Source organism: Lutra lutra, chromosome 8 (genome assembly GCF_902655055.1).
Source record: "Lutra lutra chromosome 8, mLutLut1.2, whole genome shotgun sequence".
Taxonomy (NCBI): Eukaryota; Metazoa; Chordata; class Mammalia; order Carnivora; family Mustelidae; genus Lutra; species Lutra lutra.
In genome coordinates, this window is record NC_062285.1 from 83543130 (window position 1) to 83564166 (window position 21037).

At 33.5% G+C, this 21037-nt stretch overlaps 1 protein-coding gene across 1 annotated transcript in view; it reads right to left on the reverse strand.

The window, feature by feature from the left end:
* PIK3C2G (phosphatidylinositol-4-phosphate 3-kinase catalytic subunit type 2 gamma) overlaps window positions 1–21037 on the reverse strand; it is a 353953-nt gene that overhangs the window by 300963 nt on the left and 31953 nt on the right. Inside the window, exons 3-5 of the mRNA XM_047741193.1 lie at window positions 18649–18731; window positions 15084–15241; window positions 9938–10052 (exon numbers count right to left, since the gene is read on the reverse strand). Of these exons, the coding sequence (XP_047597149.1) occupies window positions 9938–10052; window positions 15084–15241; window positions 18649–18731 (356 nt within the window). The remainder of the gene's footprint in view (window positions 1–9937; window positions 10053–15083; window positions 15242–18648; window positions 18732–21037) is intronic.

Consider the following 21037-nt stretch of genomic DNA (forward strand, 5'->3'; position numbering starts at 1 on the left):
ACCATAAATAGGACAGGTTAAACTTCACGATTTAGAGACAAGCGTAAGTTAAATTCTAACACTAGGGCTCACAGCGAGGGTGGTTAGTAGACAGGGGTCATGGTTTTGAATAGGGACTCTCTATGGGACATAAATTGATACCAGTAGCTACTATTTGAGAGAGAACTGCACCTAAGAGATCGAAACCTTTCTTTTCAAATGCCCCATTTTTTTTTCTTAAGAATTCCCTCCAGCTTGTAAAAGGGCAACTATCCCTCATGCCTCTTCACTTGAATGTGGTTGTATCTCTTTACATATATAGTATACATACTTTTTAAAATTCCATTTTTTTAAATCTAGAGGAAATGTTTTATAACAACTTTCAAGTTTGTAATGCCTTCTTTAAAGCTGTGCATTCACAAAAGACAAATAACTGCACAACAATGTAAATAAAAAAAGTTAAAGAAGATAGAAAGTAAGTAAGGAGGAAACCTATCAGTGAATTTGGAACTCTGTGTCCTTTGCAAAAATGTGCACTAAACTCCAGGGAGTTATTTTGGAGGTATGGTGTGCAAATTTTGTAATACAGTCACCAACTGAAGAAAAAAAAATACAGATCTTATCCCATTTCAAGGTTTCAATATTTTTCTCACAAACCTCCAGAGGATAAACATTCTTTAGACTTTACTAGTACAAAACATTTAAGAACTAAATTTAAAATAATGCATGTAGGCCTCATTAGATAATACTGGCTTATTTGAAATACTACACAATTCACATATTCTCTAGTTAATTCCTTTACTTTAAGAAAAATAGAACTTAATTTGATTCAGAATTGGTGGGGGGTAAGAGTGTGATTTTTATTTCTTAGCTTTTAGAGGTAAATGTTTTTGAGTTATAAAAATAACTTGATAGCTGCCTATTGATTATTATAGTTTTAAGTATAATGAAATTAAATTATATACCTCTGTTTAGTTCTGATTTGCTTTGTCTTCTTGGAAAAATCATGCAACAGGTTTTTATTTTTATAAAAACTTGATAAAACTTTTATAAAAACTTTTATAAAAACTTGATGAAAAGACTCAAGTCTGTTGGTTAATGATGTGTATATAAACATGACAAAGCTTTTTAGAAAACTTCGGTCTGAAATATGCTGTAATTCTTACCTGTAGCTTTTAATAGCAAACAACCTTTATTTAGCACAAGCTCTTTCTTTGGGGAATTGCTTTCAAATGAAGTTATATAAAGAGTATTCACATATTAGGACATTTGTTCTAGTATAGAATTATTGGTTGAAACCAAATGTGTATTATTGTTATTTTAGATAACTATTAAAGATAGAAGCCAAAATTAATTTTTAAATGTTAGGTAAAGTACTCTGAAGGAGATCTAATAACTGATTTGAAGAAACTCGAAATATTTTTAATGAATGATTTATTACTAGAACGCAACTTCTATTATTATATGTGAGAGTTCTCGAAGTTATGACATTTTTTTTTCTAATTCTCTGACATGATTTTGTGATTTCTAAGGGGAAGAGTGAAGTTACGTAAAAGAGAAAAATACCTTCAGCTATTTATTTGATGAAATTAACTCTAAAAAGCCAAAAAGTGTTGATTATAATATTGATAATCTTGGGCTATTCCATGTGTGCTGAAAATAATCAGTTTGTTCAAGCTTGCTAAATGGAGTCCTTAATTTTATTAAGAAGAAAGAGACTCATTTTTTTCCCCAGGAATATATACAGCCCAGTTTTTACTGCTAATGAGTATAATCCTTACATATTAAGTTTACTTTATATAGCTTCAACTCTATATAACTTAGCCTTTTCCTTACTGGTATTTAATAGTCTGATTACTTTGAATAAAACAATTCCAATTTATAATCAAATGTTTAAAGAATAAATTAATACAAATTGTCATGAGATTAGCTAGTTTTTTTTAAATAGTAGGTTTTTTTAAAGAAGATTATTTTAAAATTCTAATTAGATTTAATTTTCAAAGAGGACTTTCTCACTCTAATCAAAGGTTATTCAACATTTTCTCTACTAGGGAAGGTCAGAAGGGAGAAAAGGGACTCCCAAATAGATAGCAAGATCAAATTAGTCAATGCTGCTGATGAATAAAGAGAAAGATACTGCCTTTTAAATTTAGATTTAACAATATATATGACAATTTCAAAGTAAGATTTTTAATTACAGTAGGTTTTGTTTTTCTTTTTTCTTTTTATATTTTTTAGCACTCTGGGTTCTAGCATTCCTTGACAAAAGTCAATTAAATCATAAAAAACAGTTTAGTTTCTTTATTTCCTTTAAATCAAAGATATAACACCAGGTCATAACCGTACACAATTGACCCAAGCAAAATTATCAAGAAAGACTTTTTGGTTTCTTCTTATGCATCACTTGTGGTTTGCTACTGACAGTGCAGTCATGATTTATTCAACAAAAAGCTTTTAAGTGTAGTAAATTTTATCGTTTCACACAGCACCTAAGAAACATTGTTTTTAAGCTGAATTAGAACGTAAAACACATAAGACTTTTGAGGGAAGAAATTACTTAAATTACATAGGTTAAGAATAAGAAACAGGAAAACCTGCACTCCCAGTAAATGCTGGGCTAGATACTAAGGGGTACAGTTGTGAAGTAACATTATATTTCATATATTATAAATATATTTACAAAGAAAAATCTCATGGTTACAATCAGATGGTTACAAGAGTAGGTGAAGGTACAAGTCTTGTTATTACCTGGAAGGACATTACACCCAGGCACACTTTGGGGGTTTTTTTGTTTGTTTGTTTTTAAGATTTTATTTATTTGTCAGAGAGAGAAAGAGAGCACAAGCAGGGGTAGTGTCAGGCAGAAGGAGAAGCAGGCTTCCCCACCAAGCAAGGAGCCTGATACTGGATTCAGTCCCAAGACCCTGGGATCATGACCTGAGCCAAAGGCAGGCACTTAACCGACTGAGCCACCCAGGCATCCCTCACAGTTTGGGGTCTATATCTGTACTACATCTAACAGGGAAGAAAAGAGGTAGTAGTAAGTCCTGTCCTTAAGCCTACCACTGTATTAGCCTAATGGGGTCTGTCTACTGGATAATCTCATGGGAAAAGGGGAAACTAAATTACCAAGGATATTTCCTGCTGTGGTACTTAATTTAGGGTCTACAGACCAGGAACATGATGGAAGATGTTAATATTTTTTGAATGTACAAGATACCTTTTATTTTTCTATTACTTCTCTAATTTATTCAAATTCTAATTTGCAGTTTTTGTATTCCATACTTTATAGTGTGGACCATTTTGTATTAAGCTATCTTGAGCCAATGAGAAAATTGATAGTTTCTGTCCTAATTCTTTAATTTTTTCATTGTTCATATTATTTAAAACCATGCATAAAGAAAGCAGTTTTGGAGGAGAATACTGTAGCTAATGAAACTATTTGATATAATTGACATATCCGGTAAATATATGATATCTGGGTGTAAGAGATCAGGAACCTACTCATTTTTGAGAATAGTTATGGAGACATACTATTAAAGTGAGTTCCTATATTTATGGAAACACTGAACAGGGAGAGGAAGGGCCAGAACAAGAGTAGTAGAGAGAGAGAGAACCAGAGGGAGAAAGGGGGAAAAAGGGGGAGAAAGAGAAAATGGAATATTTTAATTTACAGAAAAAGTCTGTAATGCTAAATTAGGATGAATGTTATAAATGAGTTGCCATAATAATACAGTTGACTTACAAAAAAGGGATTTGGACTTCCTAAGAAAGTCATCTTCCTTAATTTTATGATAGGTTACAAAATTCACATAGCATCTTAATTGCTTTGTTGATTAATTTCAGTTTTGTTCAATGTAATGTTTTGGAAAAGTGTGTAAATTTTTTTCATAGATTCTAAATTATTAGGTTAATAATAGGGCCTCTAAAGACAGGTGAGTTCAATGAAATAGCAAAATGAAGGAGGACTAGAGCATCATAAATATACTATTAACAAAGTTATGAGAAAGCATATCATTGACATTTTAGTTGCGACAACAAAATGTCTTAGCTACTTCCTGAATACTTGGTTCATGAGGTAGTTAGTTACTTATTGTGACTATTTTGACAGACAAATACACCGACTGGAAGAAACCAAGGAGTTTACATTTTAAGGATTTTCCTTTAGTCTAAAATAGATGAGAAATTGCAAAAGTAACAACTAAATATAATTTATCTCTATCTTCATAATGCAGAACAAATCGAAAAGCATAGTTCTGATAACGTAAGGAGAACTTAAAATGAAAAAAAAATATTTCTACATCATCCTACAAAAGCAATAGTGGCCTTTTGCTGGGACAGGGGAGAGAGAATGTTCCTCTACTTTTCAGTTCACTGTATTTGAACAACCACATATTATTTTTAATTTTCTTAGACCTACACTTTACAGGAGCTCAAGGAGTCTACATACCCTGAAAAGATTAGTAAAGGCTTAGTAATATTTCTACATTTGGAATTAAAGATTACTAAAATATAATCCTACAGTTCATTTGTAAAGAAGAAAAATACATTAAAAATAAATTTGGGGGGACACCTGGATGGCTCAGTTGGGTATCTGCCTTCAGTTCAGGTCATGATCTCAGTCAGAGTCCTGGGATGCAGCCCCACATCCAGCTACCTGCTCAGCGGGGTGTCTGCTTTTCCCTCTGACCCAACCCCCTTCCTGTGCTCTCTCTTTCTCTCACTCTCTCTCAAATAGAAAAGTAAACTCTTAAAAAATAAATAAATAAAATTTTTTAAAGGATGAAGAAATTGAAGTTAAAGGAAGTTAAACTCATTTTGCCAAAGCAACAGTGATAAGTAGCATTATCAATAGTGGGTAGAATTTGTTTTGATAATATTTATTTGCTTAAAGAGTCTCAAAATTCCAAAAAGGAAATTTTTACCAAATTAGATATTTAACAAGCCCACCTTTAATGATTATAATTTACCTTTGCTTCAGTCAAATCACTTCTAAAAGTTTTCTGGTTAAAGATTTTTAAAAATTTAAGTATGTCAGAAAATGAATGTTCTACAAGTTATGTTTTCCTTGTGTTTGACCTAAATGCTATATGCTCAATTATACACCATGTTTATCAGCCCAAGTAAATGGTCATTATCCCCAATGAAATATTATCCCTACAGTTTTTATTTTCAAGTGGCCCTTTATTATGGAGGAGTCTTTGTTATACATTAGAAAGATTTGGGCTTCAGAGCCGGATAAACCTGTGCTATCCTGATTTTGCTGCTTCCAAATTTTATAACTTTTAGGAAGTCATCATTTTCTCTTAGCCTCAATTTTCCCATCTGTAAAATGGAAATAATCATGCTTCTCTTATGTGAGAATGAATGGTACTGCATGTGAAAATTCTAGTCCATTAAAGACTTTTAATAAGTGAAGTAGATTTTGCTGTTGTTTTACTGTTATTATTTTCATCTCCATGAGAAATTACTTATTTCCTTAATCTCTTGATAGCAAAAAAGGCAAGTTTAATCACAGAAGTTTTGTAAATTGAAAATGAACTAAATAAATATCATTTGTATTATAGTTCCTTTTCGAGGTGGAAGTAACTACTTTAACATTTTAGTATATAAGATTTCTTAGGGCGCCTAAATGGCTCAGTCAGTTGAGTGTCTGCCTTCAGCTGAGGTCAGGATCCCTGATCCCAGAGTCTCGGGATAGAGCCCCCATTTTGGTTAGGTTTCCCTGCTCAGCGGGGATTCTACCTCTCCCTCTCCTGTTGCCCCTCCCCCATGGGCTCATGCTTCAGCAGTCCACGTACTCTCTCTCTCTCCCTCTCTCTCTCACTCTACCTCTCAAGTGATTTCTTCTTATTATCTGAATAGAAACATACTTGTTTTAACAAAAATTAATATATTTAAACATGATTTAAAAAGATATATTTTCATCCTTAAAAACTATGATGCATGTTTTATTCCAAGACATATAATTCTGTATTTTTAATAATTTATAAATTCTATGTCATATTATAATAAAATTATGTTCATGACCTATCTTACCCCTATTCTGGAGCACTACTGGAGATTTAGTTTTTTTCCCAGTTTTTGTTCTTGTTATGTTGTTAACACTAGAAATTATGTTATGGTAAATATCCTTTATAACTAAGTCTTTTTGAATTATTGTGATTATTACTTAGAAATATTCACTGAAGCAGAATTGCTGAGACACAGATGATCTATCAGTTTTAGACACATTTTTACAGACCTTTAATATGCTTGACAAAATTATCTTCAGTTAGTGCTATATCAGTCATATTTCTAGCAGATGTTTACATATTGTCCCATTTCCAACTGAATTTCATCATAAGTAATTTAAGAATCTGATGGGAAAAAGTGTTATCTCATTGTTTTAATTGGATTTTATTAGATTAAATTCTTTAATTTCTTGTCCATTGAATTTCTATTCATGCTATTCACATTCTTTTTTTTTTTTTTAAGATTTTATTCACTTACTTGATAGAGAGAGCGAGAGCACAAGTAGGGGCAGTAGCAGAGGGGGAGGGAGAAGCAGGCTCTCCGATGAGCAGGGAGTGTGATGTGGGGCTGGATCCCGGGACCCTGGGATCATGACCTGAGCTGAAGGCAAACACTTAACTGACTGAACCACCCAGGCTTCCCCATGCTATTCACATTCCTAGCCTGTTTTTCTTTGATAATTACTTTTTTAAATCAAAATTGAAATGTATTTTATATATTTTAAGGCCATTAACATTTTATCACATAGTACTGTTCTTTTCCCTCAGTATTTATTTTTATTTATTTATTTATTTTTAAAAGATTTTATTTATTTATTTGACAGACAGAGATCACAAGTAGGCAGAGAAGCAGGCAGAGAGAGAAGAGGAAGCAGGCTCCCTGCTGAGCAGAGAGACCGACATGGGGCTCCATCCCAGGACCCCAGGACCATGACCTGAGCCGAAGACAGAGGCTTTAACCCACTGAGCCACCCAGGCACCCCGTTTCCTCAGTATTTATACTTTAAATACAAGTTTATTATTGACTTTTCTTTGCACTGTGTCCATACTCTTGCCGTCAGTCCCTCTGTGATCTACAAGCATTAGGTATATAATAATGCTAATACTGCCCACATGATAGGGCATTATAAGAAGTGATTACAGGGCTTTATGAATTTTTAGGCGAGGGAGAGGGCAAAGGTTATGTATAACTTATCTTTGTATTCTCAGTGATCAGCCAAATGTCTTATATGTGTGTGGTTTTCAATAGGAGTTGACTAATACAATCTCTATACCCCATTCCTGCAGACTTAAGAAACTACATATATTTTTCACCAGTACTCCAGCATGAAGAACCTATTTGCTATTTCTTGTATATCCTTCAAGAGGTTTTGCACTGTTGTTTTGTAGTTCATACCCAGGGCAAGCAGCCAAACCCAGGTTTGAATTCAGCTTCATTCTCCCACCTTCCTAGCTGTGTGATCTTAAGCAAAGCCTCAGACTTCCTGTCTGTAAAACAGGGGTAATTACAGTATCTATCATATTGATAATGTCATAAGACTTAGGAGTCTACCCAATATGAGGTAACCAAATAATGAGCATTTGCTAAATGGTTATTATTATTGCAATCGAAGCTAGTCAAATACTCCAGATGAAGTGTAGTACTACAACTGTTAGAGTCTAAATTATTACATTATTAACTTTATTATGTGTTACCTGTGTTCCCTCCAGAGAACGTTATAAAGATTTCCAAGTATTTAAGGACATTTTTGCTTTTTATTATTATTATTGTTATTCTTACTATCTTTTTTTTTTTTTTTGAGAGAGAGAGAGTGGGTGAGGATGGATAAAGGAGAGAGAGAGAATGTTAAGCAGGCTTCACACCCAGTGTGGAGACCAATGTAGGGCTCTAACAACCCTGAGATCATGACCTAAGGCAAAATCAAGAGTCAGACACTTAACCAGCTGAGTCACCCAGGGGCCCCTAGGACATATATTTTTAGACAGTTGCAAGTAAACAAACAAACAAAAAATCTAAATGATTTAGATGTTAGAAAGAATGATAGTGAATTTTTTGCTTATTTTAAAGAATCATTCCAAACAGGTAGGATGTTAATCTTAAATCGTAAGTAAATCCCTGACATATACATGTCTTTCAAATTCCAGTAGGGAAAAATGAGTGTAATTAATTTATACTAATACTTGTAACTTTACTATCTTAATAAAAACCCAGGTAAATGATATTTTGTTAGAAACGAATTACTATGAAATATTTTAGAAATCTATTATGTTCATATTAACAACAAAAAAAGAGCAAAATGAGATACACATTTCAACAATTGAGCTAATTATGGATGACTTACACATTTGAAACAGCAAGTAAGACAAGGTCCATTATAAATTTGTTCACATTATACTCTTACAAATTTCTGTCTCTTTAACACTTTTGCTTATGGGATGATGCTTCCTACTGATAATACTAGATACATAAATTTGATAATGTTTCTTATTCTTTGTATTTAATGTTTGACATTAGCCAAAGTCCAGCTGTACGTTTGGAGACATAATTTCAGAGGACGAATTTTAATGAGCATTCAGTATAAGGTTACATTTCTCAAGTATTTCTCCTTGCTCTTTGGATAAACTCTCAAAAACCATATGTTGGAAGAAGGTAGCAGCCTAGTCATTGGGTATGTTAATAGGTTCAAACAGGTAAGAGAGAAGGGGAGTATCTGTAAGTTCAATACAACAAAACATCTGTGATTTCATATAAATCTTTATTATTATTTTGTTATAACTGGAATTACAAAAAAGGAAATAATCAGTCTTAAAAGCCACTCACAGTTAACATTGCACAGTGAAGGTCTGGATTTGCTGATAATATTGTTAAATTCATCAAATTTTTATGTACATTTATAATGGAATAATAATGACAGTGACAATGAATATCTGAAAAGAAATACACTTTTACTTCCATGAGACTACTGTCATTCTTTAGACACTTGTGGAAGCACAAAGGAAAAATGTAAATGACAATCCACTTTATTGACTACTTTAGCTTATTACTTTACTATCTAGAATAACTGCAGTACAAGCAGAGAAATATCTCCTTTCTTAAAATTGTATTATATTTTCAAGGTTGATCTTTAATGAATTTCAGAATAGTCATAATTGTGATATAATAAGAGAAGGTGAGTTTTCTATCAAATAAGTATTTGCAATTGACCCACATAAGAACAGACTTCAGTTGTTACAAGAGCTGCCTGACTAAAGAAATGAAGGTTACTCTTTTTTTTTTTTAAAGATTTTATTTATTTATTTGACAGAGAGAGATCACAAGCAGATGGAGAGGCAGGCAGAGAAAGAGAGAGAGGGAAGCAGGCTCCCTGCTGAGCAGAGAGCCCGATGCGGGCCTCGATCCCAGGACCCTGAGATCATGACCTGAGCCGAAGGCAGCGGCTTAACCCACTGAGCCACCCAGGCACCCTGAAGGTTACTCTTTTATGAAAATGTTATAGTGCTCATACGCAAACCCTCTGTGATTTTTAAAAATCAGTATTTAATCAGCATACTAATATTATTTGAAATCAAAAATTACTCACTGCAAGATAATTTGTTATTTTTAAAAAATTGTGATCAGTTCTAATAAGCTTTACTACAGTGACTTGTTTGGCCCGGGACTTTCTTGGTTGCAAAACTGAAATTTCCATGTCCTAAGAATATCACCCTCCTGGTCACAGGTCACTTAAAAACATGTTGCCATAAATACACAAAATACAAAATAAAACCAAGAATGAGACTATTGCTATGAGTTATAAAATTTTGAATTCACGGGCAAAGTTGATGTAATTATGTTGGTTATAAGAGTATAGTGTTTGTACAAAGTATGTTTAAAAGAAAAAAATGAAGTGTGCCTTAGCATAGTTTATAACAATGATCAAATTTTACCTTAATAAGATACTTACTTCTGCAAAAATTCTTCATAGCCACATATGCTTAGAAGATGATCTTTGGGGAATAACTGGTCATTTGTACAAAAATGTAGAATCTCTGCAATTAGGTCTTTGACAAGATAATTAGCTAAAAAGAAAGATGAATAATTAAAAAGTTAATAAGAGCTTATCATATATTGGCTGAGAAAAAGGTTCTGAGCACCAAAAAAAAGATACATATATTTCGAACTATTGTAACTGTCTAGCTCCATCAAGCGGTATGAAAATGAGAGGCATCTCTTTTATTAGTCTGGTTAAATTTGGAGATACTTTTGAAAAACAGTTGTTTGCATTTTCTTTAATCAGTCTGTCTTCATATTACTGACAGACCTAGGTATTATATTCCTTATGTTAAAACCTTAATACATTGTGGCTCTGCATAGAAAGTATTCTACTGTAAGGGCAGTTGGGTGGCTCAATCTGTTAAAGGTCTGACTTCAGCTCAGGTGGTGATCTCTTGGGTCCTGAGATCAAGCCCTGCATTGGGCTCCTTGCTCAGCAGGGAGCCTGCTTGTCCAATTGCCCCTCCCCCACTCACGTATATTATCTCTCTCTACCTATCTCTCCCTCAAATAAATAACAAAATCTTTAAAAAATAAGTATTCTACTGTGGTTACTCATAGAGACTTAGGAGATGCGGGGAGTGTCTAACCTGTCAGATTCCAAAGCCTGTATTCTTAATGATTCTGAGTCTCCACAACTTACTGTTCTTCCCTTTCCATGTGGGAATTACTCAAGTTTCCATCGTGGACAGCCTTATAATAACTTTGATGAACATGTGTTTTTTCCCTCTACCTTCTCTGAAGCTCAAGATGTAAAGTCCTTTGTCTTTATGTTCCATAATCTCCCCACTAAACTCTTACACATACATGCCATTTAATAGTGGCCAGAACCATACTGACTTGTTACAAGTTCTATTTGCCTATGAAATATTTTCCTAATTATAAATGACAAATAGTACAGGGCTCATTTATTACCATAAATAACAGTTAAAAATTATTTATACACACACACACACACACACACACACATATATATATCTCCATGCTTTGAGGGTGATCTCATGGTCTCAATCAATGAAGCAAGTGCAAACAGACTTGTACTAATAATGACCCCTACCTAGTGGGAATTTGAACAGCATACTGCAAATACTCAATTGTATTCATCTGAGTTGTGTTTAGTTTGCAATTATGTGTTTACTTTGCTGTAGCTTCTTTTTCTTCCATAGCTTTTTGTTTGGAGGAAAAGGTTTTTAACACAAACTGGCTAACAAAATGTAGTGCAACTGACATAGCTGGACCAGCCACAAAGAAGTTGGGGGGGTGGGGGATAATGCTGGATTTTAAATGTGGGTTTCATGGTAGTTCAAGGTATTTTCTAAGAAATGATCAGAGAAACAAATGGTAAAGATCATCATGGAATTAGAGATTGTGGAAATGCTTTAACATGGTAAAGAGTATCTTAAACACTCTGTTGCTTGGAAATAATGATTGAAATGCTATGATGGAATCTAGAAGAAAATATGGAAAAATACGAAAAACATGACTGTAAGGACTCTGACAAGGAGGGGAGAATATTGCTGTATATGATGCAGGAAAATATCTCCAGAGACACCAGTTCATTTTAATTAATTTGGCTCTCCTGTTTCCAGACTGCATCCCATGCTATACGGGGCATGCATGAACTCATTATTTCACTACTACCTTCTCTCCACTCTATGTGGTAGACTCCATAATCCATTTCTACTATTACTTATCTCCTACTATTTGTTTCATGTTACACTTTGAATGTTTCATTATTTAAATTAGACCTATCTAAACCTCAAATTATCATGTTTGTCCTTGAAGTCAGCCATTAAGTATCTGTAAATTAAACTTCTCTTGCATAGTGTAAGCCAACAAGTACTCTGGCTTCTTTTAAGTAGATTTTATACTTGTACCTTCACTTTGGCAGCTAATGTAATACTTTTCCCAATTTCTTTTACTCTTCCACTTCATGCAGTCCTTTTCAATCTGTTGACCCTATTGCCTACCATATTGAAGAGGAGAATGCCCATTTGAGATTCTTTCATTAAGTACCCTGTGTATTAAATCTAATTTTTTGCACATCACCCTCTACCTCTTTACTCTCCTTCTAAGATATAAGTATCATTGCTTTTTACTATCTCTTACTTCTTAATCTCTTACTTTTCTTGTACTAACTTCCATTTCCATCAGTTAAATCCCCTCTTTTATATATTCAATATCCTCCACTACTACATGGTTTTGTTTTTTCTTAAAATGTCTATTTGTTTAATCTTCTCATAAAATCTCTCCTCATCCATTTCATTCCATTAAGATAGTATTTTTTTAGCCTTCCCATTACTGCCAGACTTCTTTAAAAAGTAGATAACTTCTGCAAACCATTCTCAATCACTCTTTAATCTTTGCAAACTTCTACATCCAACACTTTGCAGGTCACAAATGGCCTCCTAACACAGTTCTAACCATGAATCATCTAAATCTGAAAGGAAAGACACTCTAGAGTAATTCTGTACTTGGAAATAAGGACAAGGGAATCATCTTCATTGAAGTGTTAATTGAAGATTATGGAACACAGAGTTCTTTGCTCAAAACACTTACTTCTCTAAAGGATTCCATTTCTTCACTCTTCAGGAAACAGTATTCTCTTTGGATGAAAATGCCTTATATAACCTCACCAATCTCCTCCTCTTTATTTATTTAACTTTCATTATTCCCTAAGTTTCTAGGAACAGCTTCTACCTTTTATTGAAGTCATTCTTGATATACTCTTAAGATACACTATTTTGTTCTTTATAGCACATCTGTATTTACTAGTAGAACAATAAGTGTGAAAGGATTACAGTTTCGGCATAAAGATTAATTCAAAGTGAAAACATTTGAAATCTTATCTGAACTTTGTCTACTAAAGCAGAGACTCCCTAAAATACAGCCTCCATTAACTTTCTTCTGAGGGAATTTCCTGCAAATTCCAGGAAGGAGACAGACTGCCTATCCACTAGCAGAAATACATATATATATAGTTCCTGTTTTCCTAGTGAAGCTCCAAATGACACACGCTGTACACACACATACACACTTTTACATTAAATTGGTATATAAACCTTTACCTCTGGGTATTCAGCAAGTAATCCCTGCATGCATGTGTAGATAACTTTGCATTTTCTCCTACTAATATGTCTATTGTCAGCTAAGTCACAGCCACCACTTCCACCCCCCTTCAAATACAAGTGGATAGAGGAAAGGTTTTCCTCCCAACAGTGGCATATGCTGCTTTGTGTTTTCATGAATGTGTCCTTTCTCCTCTGCTTCGTCCTCCTTCTTCCTCTATTCTTCACCCCTTATTCCACCTCCCCTTCCTCCTTCTTACAAACATTTTTAATATCACTGAGAGTACAGACATCCTCTTTACTACTATATATCTCTAACACTGACACAATGACCTAATCACTTTCCTGAAACTTCTTGTAAAAGTATGACCTCCAACTTGCCACATTCAACAAAAGAATATCCAGAGAGAGAGAGAGAGAAATTGAGAGAGAGATATGCTGGAAATTAAATATTGTAAACTGGAAGAAGAGAAGTGGTCTCCCTATTTCACAGTTATTCGCTCTTCTCCAGCAACTGAGGCCAAGATGACATAGACTGTGATTGGCTCAGGGTTTAACACCACTGATTTTGGCTGGGCAATCAGAATCCTGCTTTTAGAAATTTGGAAATAGATCTAATAGAGAGATTGAATTTTCTTTAGGTAGCTGGCCAAATAGCATTTAAGCTTGAGAGCTTGGCTTTGCATGTGTTCTGGAAAAGCAAGGGAAATGAGTCAGCAAAAAACAAGGGAAATCTGAGAAGCAGTAATATGGAAGAGATGAGGTGAGATAGATACAGGAATTTTGGGCTGCTTATTCATCTGTGCCTTTAGTACATTCCTGAATCTGCTGAGTTCTTACTCTTAAATTCTGTAAGAAATTTCTATATTCCTTAAGAATGTTTTTTCTTCTTAAGGCAGCAGGAGTTGGTTTTTGTTAGTTTCAAACCAGATGGTCCTAACTAAATATTCCAGCATAACTTTGTTATGGTTGTAGCCATCTGTACTAACTCAGAATCTTGACTAGAGTAAGAAAGAAAAAAAGCAAAATAGTAATTATATTAATAACAATCGATGAAAGAAAATATTTGTTGGATCATTATTTGTCAAGAAAAAACAATTCATATGCAGAAACTCATTTAGTAGCAACTAATGTTTGAAGAACTATTATTGTTTTACAAAATAGTTGACAATAACAGTGAAATAGAATATTAAACAACTTTAAAGATTTTATTTATTTATTTGACAGAGATCACAAGTAGGCAGAGAAGCAGGCAGAGAGAGATAGGAGGAAGCAGACTCTGCCGAGCAGAGAGCCCGATGCGGGGCTCGATCCCAGGACCCTGGGATCATGACCTGAGCGGAAGGCAGAGGCTTTAACCCACTGAGCCACCCAGGCACCCCTAGAATATTAAACAACTTTAAAGGGATTCTAAAACTATAGTAAAAATAAGAATCATCTGATGAGTTTGATAACATGCGTTTTCCAGATTCCAGGATCCATCCCCAGAGACTGATTCAAAGGATCTATCTGCTTATTATGCAGAAGGCTCCTATAGTTTGTACAGTGGGAATAAAGACTATGTATTGGTGCCTGTTTTATGTCATAATTTATTCACATTTGAATGGCATAGTTGTTTCTAATGGGTAATATTTCCATTTTCATATATATATATTCATTCAAATTCATTCATATGCTTTATCTATAATCTTTTTGAAATTTAGGTTTTGTTTTTAATATGTTAAAAATTTGTTATACTTGCCATCAACTATTTTATAGCAGGAAAGTAAAGTGTCCTCGGGTGTGAGCTATGTGCAGTGGGTCCTTAAAAACAATAGCTAAACAAATGTTAACAAAAGGTTTCCAGCTGTTTTCCTCTTAACTCTACTTCAGGGCAAAATATTAGCATTTAATAATGCTTCTTTTAATGCTTTCAGTCTGTGGACTCAAGGCTATGCAGCCTATACCAGCTTTATGGGCATTTTTATACTTATTTGCAAGGTTGCTTACCATATGGCATAAAATGAAGTACTTGCGTTGAGTTATCAATACAAATACTTATATTAAACTTAGTATTAGAAAAAAGCTGATAGGGAAATGCTGTAGTCGTGCTCCAGATCTTCCCTGAGTTGGAATTAATGTCAGCTGCATGGTATGTTTCTCTTATTCTGAAAAATATATGGAAAATAATACTTAGGAGATGATTATAAGAAACTTTATGCACAGTATTGCTATAGAAGATTTAAAATATGAAAACAATCAGCAGTTGATTTGTGCTGTAGTGCTATTAGCAAGGCCAGATTGGTAAAGATTGCAATTATACCAAAACAACTGTAAAGGACCATTCTTTAGATTTCCCCAGGAGCATCTCATTTGAAGCAATTAAGAATACATTGTCATTCATTAGGCATGAAAATTCACTCTGAACAATGATTACTTCCTTCATTCACATTACTTAAGAAGCCTGAATGCCTCCCCTTGGTTTTCAATAATGTTCTCAAGCTAGAAGTCACTCATTTTGATTTAAGGATTTTTTAAAAATAAATTATCTGTGCCCAATTGGTAAATACCATTCTTGGCTGTAAATTTTTGGATTTTACACAAATCTCTGGATTTTACATAAGCAATTTAGCCCAGAAGTCATTTGTACACACTGAACAATTCTTTACTGCTCAGATGAGTCAGAGAATTGCAAAATAGTTTATCCTTGGAGCCAGAAGCCTTGAGCTTGAATATTGACTCTTCCATTTAGTAGTTTTACGGTCAGAGGCAAGTTATTTGACCAGTTTCTTTATTTGTACAAATGAGGATATTTATATCTAATTCAAAGGTTTATTGCAAGGATTAAAAGTGAAAAAGCATGCAGAAGATTTTTGTAGAAGCATATACCCACCCATATGATGTATAATTATCGTTATTTGGTATTATAGTTGAATCCTTGTTGATTCATGTTATTGCCCACACATAGAATATAACATAAAATTATTTGCAACTTAGGTGTTTAAAATACCTTTGATGATGAATATGAAATCATGGGGGGTTGTTATTGTTATTAATTATGCAAACATCTAAATTTTGTAGTGCTATTCCCACAGAGAAAGTTATATGTTCTGTGTATAGAAGGTATACTATGCATTCTATGTAATGTATCAACATGAATTACATCCTTGGCATTCATTCTATTTGTGCGGCATTAAAGTAGTGTCATGCTCACTAAAGTAGCTTAATCTCTGTGCCTTTAAACTGTACAGAAACATCCCCTCCTTGAGGGGCCTGACAAATGAAAAAATTCATGGCACGCATCAGGATCCTTATTTTCTGAGTCCCATCCTCATCCTTGCTGATTCAATAGATCTATGGAGGACTCTTTACATCAGCCATTACTGCTGCTACTCTGAAACTCCAGGTTGAGAACCCATTGTTTAGGATAAAGATATGGGCCACTCTCCTTTGTTACACCTAAGGTGAAGGTCTAGACTCCAGTTCTGGTTGAGGGGCTTTATGAGTAAGCATTCACCATGTGATAGGATACTACTCTATGCATACATGATTTAAGAATTCTACTGTTTTGGGAAATTAAATCTAAAATGCACATTAATGACCTATTCTCTCCTAAAACTTTGTTGAGTGTCTACTGTGTTCAAAACTTTTAATATGCTATGCCATTTTATTGTATTTTTTTTTTTTTTGCAAAAATATGACACATTCCTTGAAAGATGTGACTTAAAAATGTATCACAGCAAGAAACCAAATCCAACAAATTAGACGGCTTCTTTAAAGGGCGTATAACAGGAATATCAATAACACTTATAGGTATGGTTATTTAAATATTAGACAAAAAAAAACCAGATGAAACCAGATACATAAATCCATTCTGTTCTGACCCTTTTAGGAAATTTGGCTTTCAAACTCAGTTTGATCTTTTGAATAAAGAGCCTTGGACATTACCTAGTACATAGATCCTCCAAAAATAGTTGCTGTTGAATGAATAGTGTGTTTGTTTACAAAATATTTATTGCATCTATAAATTTAATTATTTTATATGTGAGTATACATCAAAGAAGACTACTGAAAACCAAGATAAGTGTGTGTGAATATTAACCTATATTTTCCTTTCACTACTCTATAAAGTTTATTCTTGTTTGGTTGTCTGTTTTAATTTTCATGGTTACTTTGAAAGGAGCCATTGAGAAAAATTACATTTAAGAATACAGGAAATGCACTATGAACTACTGACAAACCATTACATAAAACATTTTCTAGCACTACTGCATCCACAAGAAGATTTCATCTAAGAATATTACATTGTGTTAAAAAAATTAATGGGAAAAATCATAAGTGTTTTGTCAATGGATTTATACTGAATGAAATCTTGTGATATTAAGAGAGCTATTCCTCAAGCTTAGAGGGTAGAAATGATCACATCACATATTTAAAGTGTCAAATTCCTGCCAATGCTTGTCAGTTTGGGACAGTGAATAGTTTATTCTTTAAAGAATCAATATTGATAACTTTAAAGATCCTAATTTAGAAGTCCAAAGAGTCATTTTAGTTTTTTTCTGTGAACAAGAGTGAGACATTAATTAAAAATTAAAAATTTTCATGGATTTGAGTTCCTTGGTTTTGTTTTTCATTTTTTGTTTTTTATCTGTGTGCCTTTCAATTCTTCCAATAGGGTTACAAGTTTTTTTAAGGCAGAGACCTTGCTTTTCTGTTCTACATTTAAATATCTCTCATACATGGACTATTTATTAGGCTTTCAAATAGCCTTTTAAATTAATGATTAATCCCAAATGATTTAGTAGTAAGCTGCTATAGTTGATAAATAAGTTATAGTTCATTTATATGTATATTTATTATTTTTTAAACAACTGTAAATAGATAGAAATCAAGAGAACAAAATGTAAATGCATTAATTTTTCAAAACATTTGGGAACCTTAGCAATAGAAGAGATGGCATTATATAAATTTTAACTGCAAATGTGAAATTAGTCTTGAAAAAAGGCATCTATAATTATAAGTTCATTTTAAATGAGCAAAAAGAGGATCAGTGATGTTTTTATAATATCCCCTAGTGAACAGATTGTTTTTCAGTGGACAAACACCCATGCACTTGCTCATTTATTTTGGCAGTTCATTCAAGGTAAGATTAAATTATTAAGAGGAGGGCACTCTCACCATTTAAAATAGTATATCCCAAGTAAGAAGGATAAATCTATGCTATTTTGTGACATGACCAGAGAAGTCAATCAGTTATGTCATTAAATGAGAAATTAATTCACTGCAAACTAAATAATCAACAAATAGCAAGGGCAGATCTGAAATTATGAAACATTTAGCTTTAACTGAACTTTTAAGAGAATAAAATTATTTGACTAAAAACAACAAAAACAATGCCAGAAGTTAATGAACTAATATGTCACAAATTTATATTTTTCATTATGTTAAAAATTCTAAAAAAAAAAACCTTTAACATTTTAGACTCAAAATTAATCAGTTCAGTGATGTTAAATTAAAATAGACAAATTTATTAAAATAGAGAAATTTCAAAGTTTAATGAAATAGCAACACTCACTTTTTCACTTTGTCACAGAAGGAGGCCAGAGTCTTATTACTGCCTTGAGGTACTTCGACTAGCTGAAGAGAATAACCTGTCAGCTTAAAACAAAAACTGTTAAATTAATATAGTTTGGTGTGGAGAAAACATTAATACAATCTACAATTTTAATTTTGTTTTAAAGATTCTGTCAAGGAAGGAAGGCCTTCCTCTGCCCTACGGTCCTTCTAGCTGGACTTAGAATCAGATTGACAGGAGACAGACTAACAGGAGAAAATCAAATTTCACTGGCCTGTGTGTGGGGACTCCACACAGACAGGAGATTACAAAAACAATGAGGCAACTGGAGGCTTATTAGAGCTAGGGAGAGGGGGAAGGGCCCGAGGACACAAAGGGAAGGAAAGCCATTAGCAAGAAGGGGAAAGATGTTTGAAAAGAAAGGTTGCCATATTATGTGGGTAAATTCCTTAGGTAAAGGAGAGTCTCTGTTATTAGCTCCCTTCCTGTTACAGGGCCTCCTTTTCTACCTAAATTCAAGCAGTTACTGAGGAAGTGGGGAGTTTTTCCAGTATCTGCTGGGTATTTATTACTTTTAACTTGAAATAACCTTTATGCCAAAGAGGCACAATTTGGGGCATCTCATCCTGCATTCCTTCAATTCATTCTGTTTTTTATTTTTATTTTTTGGATTTTTTTTAAGTGAAGTAATGTATATAGAAAATGTATAAATCTTAAATATGTAATTTAAGTTTGAGGAATGTAGACAACCATAGTATCAATATCACAATAAAAATACAGAACATCTCCATCACATTAGAAAGTGCCCTCAAACGTCCTTCTGTCAAACTGTACATCCATTTGGTAACTACGGTTATTCAGATGGCTAACATCATAGATGAAGTATATGTGCCCTTTCTTTCTGGTTTCTTTCACGTAAATGATGTTTTTAAATTCATCTGTGTTACTGCACATCAATAATTCATTTTTTATTGCCAGTGAGTACTATTCTCTTGATGACAATTTCACAATTTGTTTATCCATCTTCCTGTGGATGGGAATTTGGGTAGTTCGTAGTTTTTATAAAGAAAACTATTAATTTTCATATACGAATATTTGTATGGACCTGTGTTTTACTTATGAATAAATCTGTGGAGGCCAAGAAAATTAAGGCCATCCCACCTCAGGTTTAGCTTTACCATAAGTACAACCATCTTAGCTCTGGCAGCCATCTCAGACCCCTGTGCCCAAGGGCTGAACTTTCCCCTACTTTGCTGTAATAAGCCCCACCCTGCTTTAGTTCAGAGACCCCCAGCCTGCTTTAGTGAGCCCCACCCTGCTTTGGTTCCAGGAATCCTCACCCTGCTTTAGTAACAGGAACCCATAAATACCCCTGCCTTAACTAAACTCGGGGTCCAAGTCCCTACTCTGCTGTGCCGGTTATACTTGGGCCCAAGCTTAAGCTTGTCAAATAAACTGTGATTGCATTGGTGCTTGGCTCCTTGGTGGTCTCTCAGATGCGAAAACTCGGGCATAACATACCCATAAATGGCTCAGTCAGAAGTGGGTGTATGATTAACTTTAAAAGAAGTAATTTTTGTTTTGTGTGCATTGAAGCTATTATTAGGTACATAACATATTTAAATTTATTGTATCTTCCTGATTGACCATGTCGTCATTATGAAATGATAATAATACTAATACTAATAATACTCTGCTTTGAACTGTACTTCTTCTGCTGTTAATAATCAGCTTTTTGTTTGCTGATTGAATATTATATCTTTTTATTTCTTTTACTTTCAACTTATTTTTGCCTTTCTTGAGTTTGTCTCTTGTAGATAGTAGTTAAATCTTTCTTTTTTTATCTAGTTTGTCAATTTGCCCTTTTTACTTAAAATGTTTATTCTATTTATATTTAGTATACTTATGGATATTGTTAGATTTGAGACTGCCGTACTCATTTTTGTTTCTATTTGTTTCTATTCTATTTTATCCTTCTATTTTTCCTTCCCTGTTTTTTGTTTTTTCTCATTTCATGTAATTCCTTTGTTGGATTTTTGGTTTTCCTTCTCAGTATTATTTTTCCAGTGGCTGTCTTAGCTTAGAAATGACTAGGCATCCTTAACATATCACAGTGTACTTAGAGTTAATACTGTACCACTGCATTTATAATGAAAGAATTCACAAGAGCAAATAACATTTACTCCTTCCATCCTTTATGCTGTTCTTGTCATATATTTTTCAACTATTGACATATATATAAAATAACTCAATAAAATGCTATTGTTTTGGTTTAAACAACTATCAAAATTAATTTAAAAGTTGGTTTTCATAGTTACTAATATATTTACCATTTGTAATGCTCTTTGTTCATTTCTTTTTTCTTTTTTTTTAAGATTTTATTTGTTAG